General features: G+C 39.6%; 1 protein-coding gene across 1 annotated transcript; it reads right to left on the minus strand.

Annotated features, from left to right (window-relative positions):
- Positions 1-2867: 2867 nt before the first annotated feature.
- Positions 2868-4162, minus strand: LOC143613170 (uncharacterized). Its single transcript, XM_077086952.1, has 2 exons — positions 3881-4162; positions 2868-3665 (listed from the first exon to the last, which is right to left on the minus strand). The coding sequence occupies exons 1-2, from the start codon at positions 4011-4013 to the stop codon at positions 3016-3018; spliced, it is 783 nt and encodes a 260-aa protein (XP_076943067.1). The 5' UTR covers positions 4014-4162; the 3' UTR covers positions 2868-3015.
- Between the last annotated feature and the right edge of the window lie 21164 nt (positions 4163-25326).

Raw genomic sequence — 25326 nt, forward strand, 5'->3', positions numbered from 1 at the left:
TAAATGTGGCAGTGATATAACACTTTAACTAGCCCGTGCTAGTTAAGTCACAACACAAAGCGTAACAACAAGGTAGACAAGATCACAAGAAAACAAAAAAAAACTTTAAAAGTAATTCTTACTTTGACTATACACTTATGAACGATTTAAAACTTAAACAATAATAATAATAATAATAATAATAATAATAATACATTGTCCATAATTTGATCAATCAAGATCGTGTTAGGTGAGGGAAATGTCATGTGGGTAATCAAGATTGTTAAATAATTTTTAGAATGTTAGGGTCTCGCTACGGTAACTTTTATGACTATGAAAAGAGGTTTCTAAAAAAAAAATTTGAACGACTTTTTAATATGTTAGGCCAACGTATTCTTCAATTTGAAGAACCATGTTGCCCAGTCTGACCATGATATATTGTTTTAGCTGGGCACATACTAATTTCAAAGTTTGGTTTGGGCGTTCCGTCTAAAAACTATATTATCGGCTGTCACTTTACAATTATTGTGTCACAATAGGAACAGAACTTTATAGTGTAAGATATGATGGGACTAAAATGTTTATTTTTTTATTTCAATTTTTGAATATTGTCTCCAATTTTGATAGTATTTTACTTCAAGACTTTTTATGTTTTTTTCTTAAACTTCTAAGAATTTAAACTCGACATCTCACATTTTACTTCATGACTTTAACTTCGTTTCTTTGCTTCTCTTCCTTCAAATATTGTTTATGAACCTAACTCTTGAAATGCAAATATTACCCCCGAGTATAAAAAACAAAGTATTAAACCAAGCAAAATATTAGGATGCTATCTTAACATATATTTACTGCAAATACAATGATATGACACTATAAAAGCTTTAACATGTGCCTATGAATTCCAAAGTGACGGCAAGTGTTGTCAGCATTAACATGCATTTAGTGACACTAAGTCGTCTATTGTGGAAGACGTTCACCATTGAAAACTTTGGGATCATCCAAGCACAAGTGTTATTAAAGACGTTCACCACGACACTCAATCATCTGATTTTGGATGATGAACGTTTCACTGATAATTATGAAGAATATGAAGACATATATCATTAAGATGAGGAAGGCGTATATCATTAAGATGAGGAAGGAGAAATAGAATACTATCACGGCCACGATAATGACGTTGTAGACACATGTTATTGTACTTACGATTTTGATTGAACGTATGTTTGTTATATATTTACTACACGTCATCTGTTATTGTTGTAAAAATGACATCATATGTCACATTTGAACACGGGAAAGACCGTGGAAATAAAGATCCCCATACGAATCTAAATAGGATCCCTTACGGGTTGCAACATTGTAATCATGAAAGGTTAGAAAACATAGATCAACGAGAAGGAGTTAAGCTCGGATTTAATGTCAAGTGTCAAAGAAGTTACAAGGATCGAAAATATGCAACAAGAAATGGAAAAAAAAAGGTTGAAAGACATGGATAAACCGGTGATAGTGAAAATAATTACCAATTTCAGTTTAATTTGTATTACCTAAATATTTTGGTGTAATTTTATTATAAGGTTGTTTAATTTTATGTGCATAACCTATACGTACTAAGCTTTAGTCACAAATAATATAGCGACGACAAGTTGTATGTGCGAATAGATGATAAAGCCTTATAATGAAAGCATGTTGCCACTAAAACCCTAAAAGTTGTAGCTTGAGGTGTAGAGTTCAAACATCTATACAAGTTATAAAGGTGAAGTCGAATTGAATAAACGTAGCACCAATCTACATGTTGATGGATATATGATATCCTCTTCAAATACCCATTGGAAGAGTCCAAATCTTTGACAATAATTGTCAAATTATTTTACAATAAAAACCATCCCTTATAGAACAAAAAATGAAAAAAAAACATGTAATTTCATTAAATACATTAATTTAGTGCATATGACGTCTAGTCATAACCAAAAATGGAAACATAATGGACTTTTTACGTATTAGTTTTAAACTCAAATAAAGCACGTAAGTATTTAATTCAAACTAATCATTTGGTTGAGTGTTGGCACACAAAAATACATTTTAAATTACTAGTGTATTAACTTTGAATTAAAACTATTACAACTTAATATGTTAGATTAATTTTTTTACAGCGAAACAAACTTTCATTCTAGTAATCAGTTATAATTAAACAATATTTAGCTCAGCCAGGAGTTGAAATTAATCAAAATGCTTAGAGATGTTATATGTCATCATCATCCATACCTGGAAGAATCCTATCAGTAGCGAAACTAATGGTAGGGAGTGGAAATTATGGGATGTAGACAAACAATATCTCTATCTCGAAGGATAATGATGTCGCTTTCAGTGAGACCCTCAGATCTACGCAAAACATGCATATAAAGCATAGTACCAGTAATATATAATGATATTGTGCTAATGATCGATTCAAAACTACATAACTAGAAAGCTAACACTAACAAAGAATGCCAAGTAAGCATAAATATAATAATTATCACCACATCATAAAACAACAAATAGACACAATTGTAGGAAAACACAACAAGCAAAGTCGACGTAATATGTACTCTCCATCATAGATCTTTAACGCTAATCCTATGACTTCACGAACTTCTACCTGAACTGAACCCAATTACGAAGCTTGGGCTAAATCATAGGGGTGGCCAAAAAGTATCTAGGGGTAACCGGTCTCAATACCTGTAAAAATTTTCAGACAAAACCACAAAAATTTACAATATAAGCGAAAACGAGGGTGGCCGGATATTGAGCAATGTCCTCATAGACGTCATACATACAAACCAAAATGTATTAAAAATAAAGTTGGACACTCTAAAAAAATGTGCTTGGAAACACTTTATCCCAAAAAAATAAGTTGTTTAACTTTGTTCACTGAAATCATTTATGATAAGTTGATAGCTACTTAGATAAAGATAAGAAATTGGAAATTGTGGAAAGAAGTTTATTTATTTTTATTTTGGTACATGATTGATCTTTCACTAAAAAAAGAAAATGCTTAGACTATTTTGGATCTTCATCTTGGATCAAGAGCAAGCATTCATCATACAGCTTCTCTAGCATCTCACTATCATCATGTTGCATCATCAACATATCTAATCCGTCCAATGTCATGTCTAGTTCAAAGCGATCGTCCATGCTCGATGCGCCATCCATATCCAACAATGGCGACCAATCCGGCCAAGAGAAGTCCGTTATAGCTAAATCATGACCTTGATCTCCTTGATCAATAATTGTCGAGCTCGATGATACACGACTCAATGATTCTGATTGTGAATGTGATTGTGATGAAGCTGGTTGAACGATAGTTTCTTCTTTTTCTTTTTCTTTCTCTTTCTCTATGACTTTGGCTTTCGTTGACTTTTGTTCGGTTTTCCTTGTCCTTTTCTTCTTTTTAGGCTTTTTATTTTCGGACGAGTCCTTGTCATCACCATGGGCTAGCTTCCGTTTAAGATGCGAGTTCCAGTAGTTCTTAATCTCATTGTCAGTTCGACCAAAAAGTTCGGAGGCTATAAATGACCACCGACTTCCGTGGGTAGCATGAAGCCGGATGATAATGTCATCCTCTTCCTTGGTGAAGTTTCCTCTCTTTATCCCAGGCCGAAGATAATTCATCCATCTCAATCTGCAACTCTTTCCGCATCTAAGCAATCCTGCATCCATTACAACACAATAAACATTAATGTCTAGGTAGCAGAATCAGAACTTTTTAGTCAGAAGGTCAACACGTGGTTCTACATTTCTACTACTTTTATGAAATTATCTCATATTAATATATTTAAATATTAACAAATTATTAGTGACTGGACCCTCTTGACCCTCCCTTGTCTCTGTACCTGTCCCAAACAAATTTAAACAATTAACATACCGGCTTTCGAAGGCATAGATCGCCATTGGCCTTCACCATGGGTTTGAATGTATTGAGTTAGGAGTTTATCTTCTTCATCGGACCAAGCTCCTCGGTGTAAACCGACTTTCGAGCAGCATGGAGCTCTTCCCATTATTATTATTGTCACTATTCACGATTCTTAGTTAAGTTTAGAAACTAGATGAGTGTATGTGTTTGCCGAAGAAGAAGGAGACTTAGAGATCTTGGTTTTTGTTTTTTGGTGTGTTTATGCAAAGTTGGTCGGCTTTTAAATGCCTTTGAAGAATAAGTTGGCACGTTTCTTGGGAATTATTAAAGTTGTCAATTATTTATTTATTTGTAAAATATATAATATAATATAATATTATTTGAATTTAGTTAAAAAGAAATAGCAGCCAAAAAGATGGGATATACGAATCTCGATACCATTATTTTGTTTATTACATACTAGCTTTTATCTTTTTATTACGGGGTTGTTCTATATTATTAGTTTTTAACATTTATATATTTTTTTCGATTTTAATTTTATTTAATGTAAGAATGCTAATAATATACTTAGAGTTTGATTATGAAATGATTTCACAAAAAATGAGATATTATAACCTGGTTTAAAAGATATCTAGGTTTGGTAAGACCCATGACTCGTTTTTTTTATATAAAATAGTTTTATAATTATATATGAATAATATCTTTTTAAAAAAACGGATATTAATGTTAGTAGATCCCGATTTTATATATTTTCATATCAAATATTTGGTGAGATAAATTTTAATTTGATGAGATGATATAACCCGTTTAAAGGTTATCTGAGTTTGGTGGGACCCATACCCGTGAATTCGAGTCAGATGCATGAGAAGCCTTCATTTACAAATAAAACAATATAGTAGATTGTGAGAATGCGTGGAGCAACCAGAGAGTTTTTAAAGGTTCTTTTATATATATTTAAGATTAAAATAGTATTATATTATATTATTATTATGTTATATAAATAAAGTACTAAAGAAAATATTGAGAAGATACGCATCTAAAAAAAATAAATTTTAAGTTGTAATCTAGAGAGAACACGTTATCAGGATAGCTATTTTAATATTTATAAAAATACAACGGTAAATAGTTTTTCAAAGCATTAAGTTACATAAGAGTGGCCACATGAAGCATTAAAAACATTATGGCAATAAATAGATATCTATATGTATATTATACAGACATTCAGAGTGCCCACATGAAACATTAAATGCATTATGGCAGATGATGTTATACATAAAGTGATAAAAATAATGGAATGTTATGGTAATTTTTCTTTTTCTGAAAAATAAATATGAAGAATTCTTATTAGTAAAGATTTGATGGTGGTGATTTGGACTAGGACAGGGTGATTTATCATTGACGATGAACGATCACAACTAAAAGAAAGTGAAGCTCTGAGGATGGGTTGATGGGGGGAATAACGTGAGAGCCGTTCGAGGTGTCTTTGGGGCTCAAGCGAAGAAGTGTGTGGGGGGGGGGGTGGTGATGGAGGTCTGTGATTCTTTTTCGAATGCACTTGCAACTATGGGTTAAAACTCAAAACATTACGTTTTGATTCCCACTAGCTCATAATACATTTTGTTACAACATTTTAATGAAAGGGTTTTTTTTAACGGCATTTTGATGGACATTAGTAGACTTTTTGATACAACACCATAGTACGTCAAAATTTATACTTACAATAATTATGCCAAAACACCCTACCATATTGAGTCAAAACTTTATATTTTGATAGAGAGTTGTAATGAATCTTGACACACACATTTACAATGGTACATTAAACTTTATATTATAATACACATGCAATGCATTTTGATCTACAAAGTACAATGATTAGGCAAAACATTATGTGACACCACATTAACTATTACAAAGACGTATCAAAAGTTTACATTTTGCATGAGAATGGTGTATATGTTTTAATACTACATCAACATTTTACTTGTGCATCAAGTATATGCATAAAAGTTTTACTATATTGATATAATAATACTTCATGTATCAAAAGTTTGTAATTTTACAAAGAGGGTAGTGGTTTTCAAATGAGTTATCTTGTATTCTTTTGCTCAATCACATGAATGTCATGGGTATTATTTAAAGAGTTGTTCATATAGTTTAAAGAGTAACTTTCATAATATTACTATCACTTATCGTAATTTGTGAAATTAGTCAATTGATTTATAGGATAATGTTCCCTTGTTTGTACATGTGATACATAATAAAGAAACTTTCATATATGTACTATCTTCTTCGATACATGTTATAAACTGTGATTTATTTTAACAATCATAGCGCAAAAGTAGCCATTGTGTGTAAATGTATAAAAAGAGTTATGTCAAAGCAGGTATTTTTGGGTGTAGAAAGAATTAAAACTAGGTGCAGTCATGAAAATAGAGATTAGGGAAAAAAACACCGAAATAAAACAATCCGAATTCATATTCGAATATTTGGATTGGATCAATCGGAATATCCAAATAAATAATTTGGATTATTTTGATATTTGTTTAATCCGAATAAATAACATGTATTTTTAATGGTATTTGTGGTGTTGTATGTTTATTCAAATTATTGTTTAAAGTTTTATTATGTGTTCAAGGCTAATTTGTATTTTCCAGTTTGTATGTTTGATTATAAAGTAGTAAAAAATGTTAGGAACCAAAAATTGGGAAAAATTTGTTATTCGGTCAATTTCAATATATTTTGTTAATTTCAGATTATTCATATATTATCGCAATTCGATTCGATTTGAATTAGAATAGATTCGGTCGGATAGGAATATCCATAATTCGGATTGGATTAGCTTTCTGATAGGGTCCTGAAACTTTCAAATCCAAACCGAATAATTCATTATCCTATTCGATAGACACTACTAGCTAGAACCATGAATTTCACTATGATGAATTGATGATTATTAATTTGTTGATCAGATTCGAATTAATAAATGGATAAATGTACGAGTGTGCTAAACCACTTATAATGATGCTTCCGAATTTACAAATGTTTGATTCACAATTGTAATAATTTTTCATGTAACGATATTACATCAAGAATTTACATGTCCATTACACATATGCATTAAAAAAAGTTACGATATGCAAAATAATCAAACTCCAATGTGTACATGTGATTAAACACCAAAAGATCTCGGGTTCATTGTTCAAGTCCCGGTAAATATGCGATTGACCATTAAAAAAATATAATAAGTTTTATCGTAACTATTTGTTTAACATAAGATTTAGTCATGTAAACGAGTTATATCATTTATAATTTATAATACTAATAAAAATTAGTTTGACCGAGTGCAAGATTGATTCGTTAATATTTTAGATGAATCACATGAATATCGTGAGCTATTTTAAAATGTGGTCTATACATAATTTAAAGACTAAGTGATATAAATTATTAGCATAATTCATTGTATATTATGATGTTTGTCGATTTATTTGTCAGGAAAATGTCACCCTTGTTTGAAGCGGTGAATACGATTGCACATCATTTATTAAGTAAACTAATGAACATGTCTTCTTCTATTTATTAGTTTGCTACATATTATTTATGAGGTGGCAACCAACTTAAAACTATTATATATTTTTGTATTGAATGACATTTTTGTTTCTCTTATATTCAAAATACTTTCAGTACTTTCAACGTCGATTCATCAATGATTACCAGTCATACATATTAGGGATGTTCACGAGTCGGGCTAGGGTGGTTTCAAGCTCATGCTTGAAATTAAACGAGGCAGCTCAATTAGGCTTAAGCTCGATTTTGAATTTAAACGAGTCTAAGATCATGCCAACGAGCCATATCCTGAGCGGAGCCATGGTCGATTTTTGCTAGGTTACAACAATGAGCCAACTCAGCTCAGGTTGTTTCAAATCAAGTTATTTTAGCTAGTTTTATTCGAGCTTTTATCGAACGAGTCATAAGCCTGAGCTTCTAGCCACAAACGTTTTGAACAACCCTCAATTATATATCAATAACATAGCTATAGAAAACCATAACTTTTTTAGCGTTCGGTAATATGTTGGCTCCCACAATGCTATTAAGATTTTAAGTTCTTTTTTCATCTGTCGATTTGTGATCCGTTGGTCACTTGGTGAGCAACGATGAAAGTGTAACTTATGCCGGTTGTTTTCTATATATGTAATCAATATATGAATAATATCCCGCAAAAGTTATTTGACATTATAAGCAAAAAGATGCACATACTTTGTTTGTTGTGTATAATTGAATCGAATAAACGTCACATATGTTTACTGTCACCATCCCATACTTATAACTTTGACAAAATCGAAAGAAACAAAATGTCCATACCTGTCAAAGAAATCTAACTCCACATTGGCTTAAACAATAATATTAAGATGTTCATGTGATTGAACCATACACGGGTCAGCTGGTCTGGACGGTTTGTTCACACATGTGAAATCATACGGTTTGAGTATTTTTTAATGACTATTTGGATCACCGACGGACCAATGACTTAACCGATCATCTTCATTTTATTCCCTGGAGAAAACCCACCATAGTTTAGATAAACTCGGGGCCAACCTGAACTCCCCTGTTTTTTTCGATCACATAAGAGACTTGAACTTAAGGCCATTAATATACCTAAGACCATTTTGGGGCCTTTTTTAAGGTTCATTTACTAATTATGACGAAATATAAATCAATATCATTGAAGTAGTACATATACAGTTTTATATAAAATTCTTGCTTGTTGTAAAATACAAAAGATAGAAACAGGAGAAAACATGTTTTGACAACCATGACGTGTTTATTCATTTTGCTTTTAATATTTTTGGTTTTCTCGTGTCTGAGGATGTGGAGCTGCTTAGTCGAGTTCAACGAGTTGTGCATAGTAATACTATGACTTCAAAACAATAGTTTATAAATGGCTTAGTTTTACAATCCTAGCGACGTAGCTTGTTGTCCGTTTAATATATTTTTCGATTTAAAAGAATATTTACAATTTTAAACCACCTTTTATGAAAAAAAATCTCAGAATTTATTATTTTATTTTATCGGCAACTACGCCTCAAGAATAGTAATTTTTAATCACGTTTTTCGATTCATTGTTTTTATTCTAATATCTTCTCCAATATTTCTACACTACGTGTGATCCAGGTTCTTAGATAAAACAAAACGTCCTTTAGAAATATACAACTATAAAAGAAACAAATTTCCCAACAATGTATTTCAAATTAAATAAATATTGAAAATACAACATCTGCCTAAAGTATATCCTGATACATAGCAGAGAGATAAAATACAACAGAGATAGTAATTCTGAAAAAAACAGTGTTTATTGAATTTTTAAACTTCATATGTTTGCAGTGGCGTAGCCAGAAATTTTTTCCTACGGGTTCGAAAATTTTTGAGGGACAAAAGACCGACTGTTTACCACTTATATTTGGGTTTTCTACGGGTTCGATGTTGAAATTTCTACGGGGTCAATGTCAAAATACACTAATATATAACACTAAAACAAAATTTTGTACGGATTCGGCGAACCCATTCCCCTAAGGCTGGCTACGCCCCTGTAGGTTTGCAAAACTTTCGAAATTTTAGAAGAAATTGGAAACATAATAAGGGCCTAAATTACGTAAGGCAGCTATAAAATGTTTTTAAATGGAAGTTAAAGATTTTTCACGCCGTGTATCTAACAACTGTATGGTGCATTTGGAAGATTAAGAATGTTGCAGTATTACAGGGGAAACCCGTGAACGGTTGTAACGTGATTGGAGATATAAAAGCGTTTAGTTTCCTTTGGATTTGTGATAGGTCAAAGAAGTTGTGTGTTCCATGGGAGAAGTGGCTTAGCCACATATGTATATTAAAAACGTGAAATGGATGGTAGGGGTGATTGTATGTTATAAAGCGTTAAACAGTGTGATGGGATCTCCATCCTCATCTTTATAATTATATTATGAAACACTACATTTCTCTTTCCTGCTTAATTAAATAATATTACTTTATACCTTTATTATTACAGTTTTCTCTCTCCTCTACTCACAACCAATTCAACAAATATTAAAAAACAAATAGGGATAAACAAAGTTTCCCCAAATTTACAAAAAATCACTATCTTTTTGAAGAGGTATGTACCCGCCTCAACATCGAGCGAGGCGGGTCAACCCACAAGATATAAACAAGAGGCTTGAAATCAAGATATTATGAAGGCACAAAGCCAAAACCTATGCGCATGGCGCATATCACATATGCTCACGCATATCACATATGCTCATGCATCACATATGCTCACGCGTATCACATGCCCGCGCACCATATATGCTCAAGCATATCACATCTGCGCGTGGCGCATCTACGCGTGGCGCATCTCGCATGCTTGCGCACCATATATGCTCACGCATATCACATCTGCGCGTGGCGCATCTGCGCGTGGCGCATATCGCATGCTCACGCATCATATATGCTCACGCATATCACATCTGCGAAGTGGCGCATATTACATATGCTTGCGCATGAAACATCTGCGCGTGAGAATAAAGAGAAGACTTCGCGCATCCTCAGGATAGGCGCATATCACACGTGCACATAATCAACCTCGTCCTTATCCAAATCAGGATAAGGACAACCTTGATTGTGCTCGTCAGCAAACCTTCCAGAAGGTATCCTTTAAGGAATAAGAATATTCTGATGTTGACAGCTACCAATGAAAGGTGGACAACTCAGCAAAACCCATGTGCTACGACATGACTGCACATGGGTCAGGTGAAATACCTGGGTCAGAGAATAATCAATGAAAAAGCACCAGGTGTCCTAAGGACACGTGGCGCAAAGCAACAGGAGGAGGCCAAAAAGGCCCTAATGGGATCTGAGCCCAATCATTGGAAACCCTAGCACTATAAATACCACACCACCTCCACAAGGAGGGGGCACAGAACAGTAAGCAAGAAAATACATTCCAATTCATTACTCACTCTCAGATTATTATTATCTTCTCCTACAAACTCTTATTCTCACACCGGAGGGTTACCCCAAAGAGGACCCCTCTGTCCCTTTCTGAGGGGTAAGTTTACGGTGCTGTTCATTTTGTAGGTGGAAGAATTCATACTCCGGAGAACCATCGGTGAAATAGCATAATCATACCCGAGGAAAGTTGATCGTCTACCAGTGAGCCAATCCACGTTTCTTCATTGGCGCCATCACCTGTTACAACGGCAACAAAATCTCATCAGTTCTCTAAAAAAAAAATTTCACCATGGTTTCTGGTGTTCGTAACAGCGATCAAGTTCTGGAGGATATTGAGCGTGAGGATGTTAATGAGGGACAGCAGTTTCTAAGGGTGCCGCGTGATTCTGCGCGCACCACCAGTAACCATCCCTTCATCACAACTCCTCATAGCCAGACTGAAACTCCTCCAGACGATCTCACGTTCCAAAATCTTACCGGCGCGAAACAAAAAGGACCAATGGGTCCAGAAGATGAAACCAATGACCCTAAAGAATGGCTCATAAACGAGCAACGACGTCTAATGGACAAGTACAATGAGCTGGTCAAACACAAAAAGTTAGCCGACTTAACACAAAGGCTAGCGTTTGATAAGCAAACCATTCAAGGAACAACAAAAAGGGCACGCGCGCCGGAAGATGGTCACTCTGTTCACACTGAACACGCTGAGTTTAGTGATGAAGTGCACAGCATGAGGAAGACGCGAGATACTCATGCAGGAGGCTCACAGCTCCGCGCGCACATCAACATGGCGCCTGGAGTCAAAGCCGATATGGATCTGTACACACCGTACAGCCCACCAGTGAGAGGGCAAGTGGACGTAACCACACCATACAGGCCAGCCATCTTGGTGAAGCATTCAAAATTCACTGAGCGCATCGCGAAGGCTCCCATTCAGCACAAAACCAAGATGCCAAGTGGTTTGGGCAAATATGACGGCACAACAGATCCAGACGATTTCTTACAAGGTTTTTATAACACTGGAAACCTAGAAAGCTGGACGATGCCAACATGGTGTCACATGTTTGCTCGCTGCCTTATGGGCACGGCGCGTGTCTGGTTCGAAAGCTTGCCGACTGGACAAATCGATGGGTTCGAAGAGCTGTTGGAAAAGTTCCAAGCTCACTTCGTACAGCAGCGCAGACACACGCGCGACCCTGATGACATCATGCACTGCGTGCGCATGAATGATGAAACGATTGAAGACTACATAACTCGTTTCAATCAGGAATCTCTTGCCATTGGAGGTATCACTGAGCAACTCTTGCGCGTGGCCTTTATACAAGGTGCGCGCAGTGATCAACTCCGCAGAGCTCTCGTGAGCAGAGATGGCATGCCAACTACTTGGGCCAAGCTAATGGAAGCATCGCGAGTCTTCGCGCGAAATGAAAAACAAATTGCCCAAGATAGAGCAAGAGAAAGAGGGCATCAAGCAGAGGCACCGCGCAACAACGAAAGAAGGGGCAAACAAAACTCTGTATGGTCCAGGTTGCAACAAACCAGTTTTTCTCCCGCAGAAAAGCAGGCGCAACCAAGCTCACCCCAGCCCCAAAAAGACATTCGTAATCGCGGAGAGGGTGACAAGAGGGAAGGTGGCAGAGATCCTAACAGACCTCTACCAAGAATATGGACCCCCCTCACTAAAACGCCTTCACAAGTGTTAAGCACTGAGAATGTCCAGTTCAAAAGCCCCAAGCCACTACACTATAAGGGACCATCAAACAGTGGCAAGTATTGTGAGTTTCACAAGTCCACAGGGCACAACACTGATGCATGCCACCATTTGAAGGATGCAATTGAAAAAGATGTGAAATCAGGCAAGTTGGCTCACCTGGTGAAAAACCCAAGACCAGAAAATGAACAACCAGAAGGAGCCCCAGCCAACAAAAAGTTCAAAAGAATCTGTGTAGCCGAGGGAGGAAGGCAAGGGCAATGATCGAGAAAGAGAAGCGCGCAAGTCCAAGGAGATTGGCGCGAGCAACAAGTAATCTTCCCAAGAATCAGGGGAGGCCCTTCTATCAGCAGTCCTCTAGTCATCACTACACACATTGCTCATTATGAAGTGTCAAAAGTCCTGGTGGACACTGGCAGTGAATCAGACATCATGTATGAGCAATGTTTCAGGAAGTTGGATCCAGCAGACCAAGCAAGGCTCGAAATTGTGAATGCACCAATCTCTGGTGTTTCAAACGAAATCATTCACCCCCTAGGTCAAATACAATTTGAACTAACTATGGGGGATGAGAAACACAAGCGAGCCGAAATTGTCAACTTCTTGGTCTTGCCCACCACTTCATGCCTTAATATGATCTTGGGTAGAGGAACGATTGCCCAATTCAACGCCATACCGTCGCCAGCGCACGGCGCGTTGGGGTTCCCAACACCAACAGGTGTAACGTTCGTATACCGAGATCATTTGTGCGCAGTGACAAGTACACCGCGGGAAGGGAGAATGAAACTTCCAATGGCAGACAACGTGCCAGAGGAATGGATTCTCAACCCAAAATTCCCAGAGCAAACAATCACAATTGGAGCTACGATATCAGACGACACGAGGTTGAGAATGAAAAGATTGCTCACAACATATATGTCGGTCTTCGCGTGGCAACACTCTGATATGACTGGGGTTCCGCGAGACCTGGCGCAACATTCTCTCAACACGTTCAAGTCTGTAGAGCCAATTGCTCAAAAGAAGAGAGTCATGGGGGATGAGAAGGCGAAGGCCATGAATGAGCAAGTAGAGGATCTACTGCGCGCAAACATCATCCGCCCAATACGATACCAGACATGGGTAGCCAATCCTGTGATGGAAAAGAAGAGTAACGGGTCATGGAGGATGTGCATTGACTTCAAGGACCTGAACAAAGCATGTCCAAAAGATTGTTACCCCCTCCCAAACATCGACGCAAAGGTGGACTCGGTGGCGCCATTCAAGTTCAAATGTTTCCTGGATGCCTACAAGGGCTATCACCAAATTCAAATGGCACCACAAGATGAGGACAAGACTGCCTTCAGAACCGACAAGGGTGTTTTTTGTTACACAAAAATGCCCTTTGGTTTGAAGAATGCGGGAGCCACCTACCAAAGACTCATGGACGCGGTTTTCAACGAGCAAATTGGAAGAAACCTAGAAGTCTACGTTGATGATTTGGTGATTAAAAGCAGGGAGGAAAAACAAATGCTCAAAGACATCGAAGAAACCCTTTCGCGCCTAAAGGAAGTAAACATGAAGCTCAACTCGAGCAAATGCACTTTCGGCGTACAAGAGGGGAAATTTCTAGGTGTAATGGTCACCAAGGATGGGTTCAAGGTGAACCCAGAGAAGGTGGAGGCCATCCTTGACATGCCCTCGCCATCCACCATGAAAGAAGTTCAAAAGTTGAATGGTAGATTGGTATCAATCAACAGGTTCCTAGCGAACCATGCAAGCAAATCTACCCCATTCGTTAACACATTGAGAAATTGCCTAAAGAAAAGCCAATTCAAGTGGACGCCTGAGGCTGAGCAAGCTTTCAATGAGATAAAAGAATGTCTGATAAATCTGCCCGCGCTCACAGCTCCACTTCCTGGCGAAACTCTAACATTGTACCTGTCAGCAGGAGAACGCGCCATCGGCGCAGTGTTGTTGGTGGATCGCAAGGGAATCCAAACACCGATATATTATGTGAGTCGGGTGCTGACAGATCCTGAGACGCGCTACTCCATCATGGAAAAGTTAGTTTTGTCACTAACACACGCGTCGCGCAAGCTTCATAGATATTTCAATGGTCATCCTATTGAAGTTCTGGCTGGTTACAACATCCAGCAAGTCTTGCGGCGTCCCGCGCTCTCAGGAAGGCTGACAAGATGGGCGCTGGAATTAGGAGAGCACACGATCGCCTATAAGCCCCGTCCAGCAATAAAGGGACAAGTCTTAGCTGATTTCATCGCAGAAATCCCTGAAGGAAAAATTGAAGAGGCTCAGCGCGAGGTAGATCCTCCGCGAGCCAATGATGAAGAGAATGTTTGGAGATTATTCACTGATGGAGCTTCAAACAACGAAGGGTCCGGCGCAGGCCTCAAACTGGTGGATCCAGAAAATCATGAGTATACTTATGCAATCAGGTTGGATTTCAAGAGCACCAACAATGAAGCTGAGTATGAAGCCCTGCTGGCTGGCCTGCGCATCGCGCACAAATTCGGAGTTAAAAAGCTAGATGCCCATGTTGATTCATACTTGGTAGCAGCACAGGTCAATGGCCTTTATGATGCCAAGGAGAACACCATGCCTCTGTATCTAGAGCAGGCGAAAAAGCTCATCGAGCAATTTGGCTGCTTCAGAATCATACATATTCCGCGCAGTGAAAACAAATCTGCCGACGCGCTGAGCAAGATGGCATCAACCAGCTTCGATCATTTTGGCAAAGATGTCAAGGTAGAAGTAATGAGCAACCCGTCGGTGGGAGCGAAGTCTGTCCTGGTAATTCATACAACCCCTTCATCATGGATAACTCCAATAATGGAATTCTTGAAGGAGGGAAAGGTACCGGACGATCGCGCGCAGGCGAGAAAGATAAGACACAAGTCGCAGAACTATGAACTGCTTGATGGTACATTATATCGACGCTCTTATCTTGGACCACTCATGAAATGCCTAGATGCTGAGGAAGCAAGCTAAGTGATCAGAGAGATACACGAAGGAATCTGTGGAATACATGCTGGCCCGCGCATGGTGGTTGCCAAGGCAATGAGCGCAGGTTACTATTGGCCAGGCATGTACTTGGACGCGTTAAAAGAGATCTAAAAATGCAAAGCGTGTCAGAGCTATGCGCCAAACACCATGCGGCCAAAGAACAACTTGATTCCGGTGACCTCCGCATGGCCTTTCCACAAATGGGCAATCGATATTGTGGGTCCCCTACCGCAAGCGCAAGGGCGAGTAAAATTTTTGGTAGTGGCAGTAGACTATTTCACAAAATGGGTTGAAGCCAAGCCACTAGCAAAAATCACAGCCGAGGCGATGAAGCAGTTTATTTGGAGCCACATCATATGCCGTTTTGGCCTTCCCATGGAAATTGTGAGCGACAATGGCAAACAATTCACTGACAGGAAGATATCCAGCTGGCTCAAGGAATTGCGCATCAGCCAAATTTTCACCCTCAGGGGAATGGCCAAGTGGAGCGCGCGAACCAAAGCTTGCTAAATGGGCTGAAGAAAAGGTTGGAGGGAGAATCCCATTCTTGGGTCGACGAGCTACCTAATGTCCTGTGGGCGCACAGGACATTAAGCAAAACCAGCAATGGCGAATCCTCGTTCAGCCTAACCTATGGAACGGAGGCTATGATTCCAGCAGAAATTGGATGCCCATCCCATAGAGTGCTCATGATGAACAAGATTGATAACGAGCGCGAAAGGAGGTTGGATCTCAACTTGCTTTAAGGGCGCAGAGAGGCGGCTATCATCAGTGAAGCCAAATACAAGAAAAAACTGGAAAAATATTACAATCAGCGCGTGAAAGAATGCCACTTCAAGAAGAATGATTTTGTCCTTCGAAACAATGAAGCTAGCCGCGCGATACCCCCGGGAAAGATGTCCCCCAATTGGGAAGGACCTTATCAAGTCTCGGAAGAATTAGGAAAAGGCGCATACGCTTTAAAAGATTTGAATGGAAAAAAGATCCCGCGCGCATGGAACGCAGCACAGCTTAGAAAATGTTTCATGTAAAAATTGTCAAGTTTGTAATCAAGGCTTTTTAAGCCATCATGAATAATGATACGCGCTATCTTCTCTTAATGTGTGTTCTATTACTTTTTGCATACATGTTTCACACTTCCCTTTATTAATTTTGAGCAATATGACAACATTGTATTGACATCAAAACAAAAATAAAACGAAGTAAAACATACATGCGCGAGCTTCAAGCTCAAACGCGTTAACGAGTTTTAACTCTAAAACGTCAGGGCCTTAGCCCAATAATATGAGCCTTAGCTCAGGGCCTTAGCCCAATAATGTGAGCCTTAGCTCAAATCACTCACAACATCCATCCTACATGCTGCGCAGCCTGACCATAAAAATACCTAAGCACAACTAAGGCAAAGCACATGCCAAAACATAGTTGTTAAGGTCTCAGGTCGAGGTCGCGCATGGAGTTGTAATGGATATCAGAGTAACACATACTGACACGTAAAGGCTAAAAAACTCATAATTCCCTATAATAAATGCGCGATAACGTCGCGCAAAAGAGGAATAATGAAACGCCAAAGCACGTGTCAACATAGTCAGGATATTGCAAAATCACTTACAATATGACAAAGATTAAGTAAAATAATTTCCTTACAACCTTGTTCTTATTTCAACGTGCAAGCATATCTTATATTCAACAAGCAAACATGCAATATAAAGAGATTAATGGGGAATGCGCAAGATGCGAATAAGGGAAAAACAAATTTCATTCCAAAGCATTGAAGTTTACAAGTTTACAAGATGATGAGATACAAACTACAAATAAAAAAAAAACATGAAGGGCTTCTCAAGTCTCCACGTCGACGTCAGCCTCTTCATTGCCCTCCTCATCACAGCCCTCAGCATCTGGCGCAGCCCGCTCCTCGTCATCTCCAAACTGACCATAGTCAAGATGTTCGTCCTGAATGGAGTCGTCTTCTATCACAATAGTGTCAGGAGCGGGTCCTTTGGCCACGCCAGAGCCGCTAGCAGGGGCAGCATTCCCCGCGCCATCATCGCCGCCACCAGCCCCTTCACACTCATCAAGTAATTTCTTTAGCGCGCCGAGATCGGGCTGGTCAGCAAGCTCGGCTATCTGCAAATCATAAGGAAAAATATGAGTACAAAAAGACTAGGAAAATAAGTCAAGGTAAACTCATTAAGGTTAAAATACATGCTTAAGGATGGGAATAGGAGTATTCAAATACTTCTCCCCCATCTCGGCCATGTCCGCGCAGACAACGTCGAGCTGATAAGGGTAGTCGGATGGGTTCTTCTTCAGCATGCTATATTCACAGCCATCCTTAAACCCTTCAGCTCGACCCACCAAGCGCGAGGCAGCGTTGCAATCCATCACAAGGGTCTGAAACTCGTCTGAGTATTTCATCGCTTAAGCGCAACGAGTCATACCCTGTGAGATTAGCCATTGGCGATCCTGCGCGAGGGAAGAAACAGACGTCTCAAGAGCAGGAATCTGAGAGTTTAACAACTCAACAGTTTCCTTGGTCTGTTTCAGCTCCTCTCTGTCAGACGCTGCTGCCGCCAAGGCCTCTTCCCTTTCCGCTCGCGCAGCATCGAGCGCTTCTTGGCTAGACGCTGCCGTCGCCAGGGCTTCATCCTTCTCTGCCCGCGCGGCCTCTAGCTCCTTCTTCAGGCGCGCAACCTCACTTTCTAATGAAGATTTGTCGGTGATAGATTGCACAAGAGCTTGGTCACGCGCCTCTGCGTCCAGCTCCAAGTCGCGCACTCGCCGCGCGTTCTTGGCCGCGTCCGCCTCGGCCGCCTGCAGCTTCTCCCGCGCAGCCTGTAGCTCATGCCCGCGCTTCACGAAGGCATCGTTGGCACTTGCTCGATTCTCGCTGAGCTCTGCTTGGAGTTTCTCAGCTCTCTCTCGAGCATCAGAAAGATTCCAAGCAGATACTTTAGCCTCTTGCTTGGCTTCTGCAAGAGCATCACGTACCTTTACGTAATCATAGCGAAGCTCTTGGGAGGCAGCAAAGAAACCGACCCAGCGAAAAGATGGTCATTAAGCAAGTCCACGCGGGCGCGCTCCTCCTGAAACCTCCTTTCAGCTGGAGGCACGGAGTGAGCCCAGAAGTCTTCACACACCCCCATGGACTGAAATGAGCTATCCTCAGTAATATTCCATCTCGGGCGGTAGATGTGATCGGCTTCCTGCAAACACAAAGCAACGTTCTAGTCATCTAAACACTAATATGGAAGTCCGCGCAGCGGAGCAAAACGAACTTATACCTGCGGGGAGCAAGCAGAAAAGTCAGCGCCAGCTCCACGAGAAGACTGCGCCGCGAAATCTCGTGGCGCTACAGGGCTGGCGCGGCCGCCATCGGAGTCTTCAAATTGGGCCTCCTCATCTTCCTCTGTAACAGGCCTTTTCTCCTGCGACCTGGAAAAATCAAAACCAGTCTCGCGTGGAGGGCTGCGCGCAGGAGGAGGTGAGGGAAGTCTCGACGCCGCGAGATCAGCGTGTAAAACAGCCTCCTGCTCCTTAGTAATCCCAATGAGGGGAGATTCAGTGCTTGCAGGAGCAGGAGCAGAACCAACGGCGCTGGCACCGGCGCCAGCAGTGCCGCCAGCAGCTTGTACGCCAGCTATGACTCCTATGAAAAAATCAACAAAGAGAAATGGTTCATGACTTGATCTAAAAGAAAAAAGTCATAAAATAAAAGCGCAATACATACCTTGGCGCACCGCCGTTCGCGAGTTAAACATCGCCATGAAGTCCATTCTCCCCTTTTTGAGGGTAAAACGGGGGACTTCGAAGCAACCTCCGGCGTAGCCTCGGTACCTTGTTGCGCCTGAGGTTGATCCACCAAGGTCGCCGGCTCTACAAACATTTGAGTGAGTAAAGATTCATTAATAATTCTATCAGAATCGCGCTCATAAAACCATAAAGCATAAACAAAGTATACCTGTCAAAGAGGAAACAGCAGGCGCAGCGCCGCTTCCCTTTTCCGCCGCGCGAAGGGAGGAGGTGGCGGCACCATACCTCGTGTGGACAGGAGGTCTGCCCACACCTTGAGGCAAAGAAGACAAGGAAAACTTGGAGCTAAACTCCTGGGTTTTCTCAAGTCCCTTCACTTGAATAGGAGGATCCTGAGCAACAGGGGCATCATTTTTCTTCTGTTTTTTACTGGCCCCTGCGCCAGTTTTCCCCTTAGCTTTACGCTTGAGTTGTGGCACCTCAGCTTCCTCCTCCTCCTCCTCTTCCGCGAGCTCCAGTTCGTAGTTCTCAAGCGCATCTACATTACGTGCAACAGAAATGTTAACCAAATTTGGTATTATAAAGGCATAAGCATAAGTACAAAGGCTTACCAGGCGCGTCGCTGTCAAAGCAAAATCCCAGATCAACAGGGATGAACATGTCATCGAAGCGATCGGGGAAGCCAACTTCCCCAACGCCCAGCGCAACAGAGCCACCCTCCATATGCTCATCATAGGCGGCGTGGACATACTCCTTGCTTACTGCACAAAACAAGACAAATGATATCAGCAAAACGAATTATATTCGCGCATAAGTAATGCAATGAGTTAATAACTTACACAAGCCGTCAACTTGGATAACAGGCTCAGTCGCGCTGTCGGCCCACCTTCTGCTCATACCAACCCCCACCAGCGCCTCCTCGCAAATGTTCTTGGCGGGGGATGGTTCAGCAGTCAACTTGTTAACCCAAGCGCCAGTTGGGTTCTTGAGAACATCCACATCCGCGGGCGCAGAAGAGATCGCGCGCATGGTCATGCGGATGGGAATCACACCAGCCTTAATATAAAAAAATCTCTCAGACCAGTCATGAAGGCTTTTGAAAGAGACAGTGCAGCACTTGACCTTCTGACTGCGAGGAACGAATGAGAACCAAGAATCTTGGATTTTTGGCTTATAAAAATACTGAAAGCGCCGAGGGGTGGGCTCCTCGCGCTGAGATTTGCACATGAACTCAAAATGAGTCATGCGCACAAGTCCAAACGGATGGACTTGGGATATGTGAATCCCATAGAATCGAAGCAGCGCACCCACAAACCCTGTCATCGGGAGACGAAGGTTGCAGTGGGTGAAAAAATGGCAATACAGGGAGATATAGCCGGTGGGCGGATCCGCCGCCGTTTGCCCGGCCGCCGGCAGCATGCAGCCATCCTCAGGGAGAAAACCCTGAGAGGCGACAAGACTGTCAAAATCGGACTGTCTCAATTTACAGGGGATCTCATCCCACCTCTTCACTACCTTGACCTTCCCCACCTCCTCCGATGAGGCCTCGGCAGCCCGTTTCCCCTTGCCGGTCTTCTTCAAAGTAGACATCACCAATGACTTTACACGGCGTTTGCTGGGGGAGATTGTGGTGTCTGGGCTATCAGACATACAACTGAGAATCAGACAGAGGTTACTTCAACAATGGAAATCTGGAAGCAGAAGACAGGCCCTAATCGGAATAAAAATGGAAGGAAAGAAAAGCTCTGAAATAACAAGGAAGATGAAGAATAATAACTCAAAGGGCTTGCTTTTATAGGCCCAGGAGAGAGAGAAACAGGTACTGATCAGAGTCCACGCGCCCCCACTCGCAGGTGTAGACCAACGCGAGCGCGACACGTGTCCCTGACACTGTGTGAGGGGACATGAAAGGGAACGAAACAGGCACTGATCAGAGTTCACGCGCCCCCACTCGCAGGTGCAGGCCAACACGAGCGCGACACGTGTTCCTGACACTGTGTGAGGGGACATGAAAGGCAACTGTAGCACCTCGAGCACACGAAAGGTCTGACACATACCTCCATCTCTGACGCATGTCAGCACCAACCAACCACGTACATGGACGATTCGTTTCAATCAAAAGGATAGAATTTCGCGCAACGATGAGAAATAAAAAGAAAAGACAAACCCTATTAAAAGAGCAAACTATTAAATCTAATATCTATCTTACCTCGCTCGCGCGAGACAAGACGCACATTAGACTGGGGGGGCTTGAAGAGGTATGTACCCGCCTCAACATCGAGCGAGGCGGGTCAACCCACAAGATATAGACAAGAGGCTTGAAATCAAGATATTATGAAGGCACAAAGCCAAAACCTATGCGCATGGCGCATATCACATATGCTCACGCATATCACATATGCTAATGCATCACATATGCTCACGCGTATCACATGCTCGCGCACCATATATGCTCACGCATATCACATCTGCGCGTGGCGCATCTGCGCGTGGCGCATATCGCATGCTCGCGCACCATATATGCTCACGCATATCACATCTGGCGCATCTGCGCGTGGCGCATATCGCATGCTCACGCATATCACATCTGCGAAGTGGCGCATATTACATATGCTTGCGCATATCACATCTGCGCATGAAACATCTGCGCGTGAGAATAAAGAGAAGACTTCGCGCATCCTCAGGATAGGCGCATATCACACGTGCACATAATCAACCTCGTCCTTATCCAAATCAGGATAAGGACAACCTTGATTGTGCTCGTCAGCAAACCTTCCAGAAGGTATCCTTTAAGGAATAAGAATATTCTGATGTTGACAGCTACCAATGAAAGGTGGACAACTCAGCAAAACCCATGTGCTACCACGTGACTGCACATGGGTCAGGTGAAATACCTGGGTCAGAGAATAATCAATGAAAAAGCACCAGGTGTCCTAAGGACACGTGGCGCAAAGCAACAGGAGGAGGCCAAAAAGGCCCTAATGGGATCTGAGCCCAATCATTGGAAACCCTAGCACTATAAATACCACACCACCTCCACAAGGAGGGGGCACAGAACAGTAAGCAAGAAAATACATTCCAATTCATTACTCACTCTCAGATTATTATTATCTTCTCCTACAAACTCTTATTCTCACACCGGAGGGTTACCCCAAAGAGGACCCCTCTGTCCCTTTCTGAGGGGTAAGTTTACGGTGCTGTTCATTTTGTAGGTGGAAGAATTCATACTCCGGAGAACCATCGGTGAAATAGCATAATCATACCCGAGGAAAGTTGATCGTCTACCAGTGAGCCGATCCACGTTTCTTCACTTTTCTCTCCCACCCTATAATTTACACTCACAACCACTCAAAACCTCACTCTATAATTTACAAACTCTCCTCACAATAATATAGGGAATGGATTGAGAATGCTCTAACGACTTGCTATATGCCATGCTTCATATGTTTTAATAAAGTTTATTGTCATGGAACTTAAAGAAAAGTTTTTTTTCTGGTGGAAACGAGGCTTAAGTCTTAAATGATGGAATACGAAACCAAATGTTGTTGTTTACCAAAATATCTAGCTTGCCAAGACCACTTCGATGACTACTTACGGAACTCGTAATTCCACTTATAGTCAAAGTTATGATTTTTTAAGTTTGAGTTATTTCTGTCTTGTTTTCCCTATCAAGTTGATCCATATAAAAGTGTTAACTCTCCGATAAGTTTCTCGTTGTATCCCAAAATACAACATATTACGCGATATAAAATCAAATTGGGCATTTATACCCCCTTTCCATACCGTCACTCGTTTGATAAAATTTGTCAAATTTCATGTTTGAATATAATTTTCACCGGTTTTCTTGTTTTTAACCGTTTTGCAAACCACTTATCTAACACAAATTACATTTTATATTAAATTAATTGATTAACATGGTATTAGTGGGTTGATTGACTAATTGAATTTTGTGGTATTCACAATTAACAAAAGAAAAATGTTTTACCAACATAAATATGATTTGCGACACGTTTTTGTTTCAAATATTATTTCTTAACTTACGACAATTAGGGCTATAAACGGATCAAATCGAATCGGACGAGACCTTGTCCGTGTTCGTCCGTTAAGCTTTTGTCGGACGAAGTGACAAACGAACAAACAAACAAACAAACAAACAAACAAACATACAAACAAACAAACAAACAAACACTAATATGCCTAATGGACCCTAGTGGACAAACGAACATACAGACACTATTGAACACTAATAGACAAACAAACACTAACAGAACATTAATTAACAAGCATACATAAACGAATCTAATGAACAAACAAACATAAACGATTGCATATTAATTTCAAAATGTATAATTATTACCTGGCATAATCGTACGTTCACGAATACTATTGAACAAACGCGATATTTGTCCATGTTCGTTAGTAAAGCTTTCCGAACTAAACTTTTTTTTATTTATGTCTTGTTCGTTTATTAAATAAGCGAACTTCTTGCCGAACGGACGTCTGTTTTATTTACCGCCCTAACGGCAATCATAGTTGTAATTTTCATTTAAAAATAAATGATTTAAAACGTGTTAATAAATAAATTATAAACCAAACAAAGATACCTTATTTTAAAAATCTAAAATAAATTCCTTAAATATCGGAAAATCAATTAGACTTTGAATTGTTAAATCACAATTAGCAGATCTAATTAGATTTTAAAAAGCAAATGAAGAATGTAAAAGATAGACAACTTGTTGATGGCTTTGAAACTTATGTTTATAAATTATAATATTATTTATATTAAAAGAGTTAGTCGTAACACGAGGTCTACCACGTGAGAAGTGACCAAAATAAACATTATTAATTCCACCACTTTCCTTTACGTCATCTATTTTAACTTGTTTAATATTGTAATTATTGGTTGGTTAGATTTAATTAATAGTTTGGTAAACTAATTATAATCTTTTCAAGTATTTTATTGTGAATAAAAAAGATAATGATGCAAGTTTGTGTAGATGGTTTGTATTAATGAAGGGAATCATACGGATCCATAACGTTTATATTAAAATTAAATATAATGTTTTGAATAAGATATTATGTACATAAGAAATGTTAAAAACTCAAATTACACAAACCCGTTTTGGACACAATAATTATAAATAAATGAGACGATTCCACCGGTAATTGTGCACGGATTTTTTTCGAACTGTATATTTAATAAACAATCGTCAAGAACACCGAACAAGCTTTCTTCACAACCCGAAGAAAAACCACCAGCAAAACACAACTACATGAAACTAAAATTATTGATATTATTTATGACCTTTAATAAAATGTTACATATTTTTGTAACTTGTCACCTCCTCTTCAAACTAATTATCAAATGCATCAATCTTTTATAGAAACTAAAAGATAATATATGTCTTTGTAATAAATTGAAAAATATCAACTAATTAAGAAAACGAAAATAAGACACCATAAAAAACTACAGAACTATTGGCAAAAAAAATAACAAAAGGCCACAAAACTCCATAAAAGATACCAACTAAAAACCAAATGACTGTGACAGATGCTTGTGATTCTACGGCCACAAACAATGTGACATTTAATCGGACGATTAAAGTTTAAGGATCTAGTATTTTTATAGGTGTAAAATATTGATGATTATAACTTTACCCGTGAAAGTTCTTTATTATTATTATTTATATATTTTACTATTGTGATACCTAATTATCTGTCACTCTTATAGTTAAATGTTTAGCAAAAGTATATAAACGTTAACATCCAAATGCTATCGTATATATAGTGATTAAATAAGTTGACTATAAATCAAAACGGTAAATGTTTAGCAAAAGTATATCAAAATAAACATAAGCATCCAAATGTTGTCGTATATATGCGTAATTAAATATGTTGACCATAAATCAAAACGTTAAAAGATTGCTAGACTGTGTTTCAAATATAACATGATCGTATTCAGGTTAACATGCTTAACTTGTTTAAATAATGAGCCATGTTTACCCTTGTGGATGGCCTTTTC

The sequence above is a fragment of the Bidens hawaiensis genome, unplaced genomic scaffold (genome assembly GCF_021521415.1).
Source record: "Bidens hawaiensis isolate Kalapana, Puna unplaced genomic scaffold, B.hawaiensis_p1.1 tig00036770_1, whole genome shotgun sequence".
Taxonomy (NCBI): Eukaryota; Viridiplantae; Streptophyta; class Magnoliopsida; order Asterales; family Asteraceae; genus Bidens; species Bidens hawaiensis.

Coding starts and splice junctions, on each gene's coding strand:
- LOC143613170 (XM_077086952.1), bottom strand. CDS start 4,013: ATGGGAAGAGCTCCATGCTGCTCGAAAGTCGGTTTACACCGAGGAGCT. Junction 3,666..3,880: donor ATCTATGCCTTCGAAAGCCG/GTATGTTAATTG, acceptor TAATGGATGCAG/GATTGCTTAGATGCGGAAAG.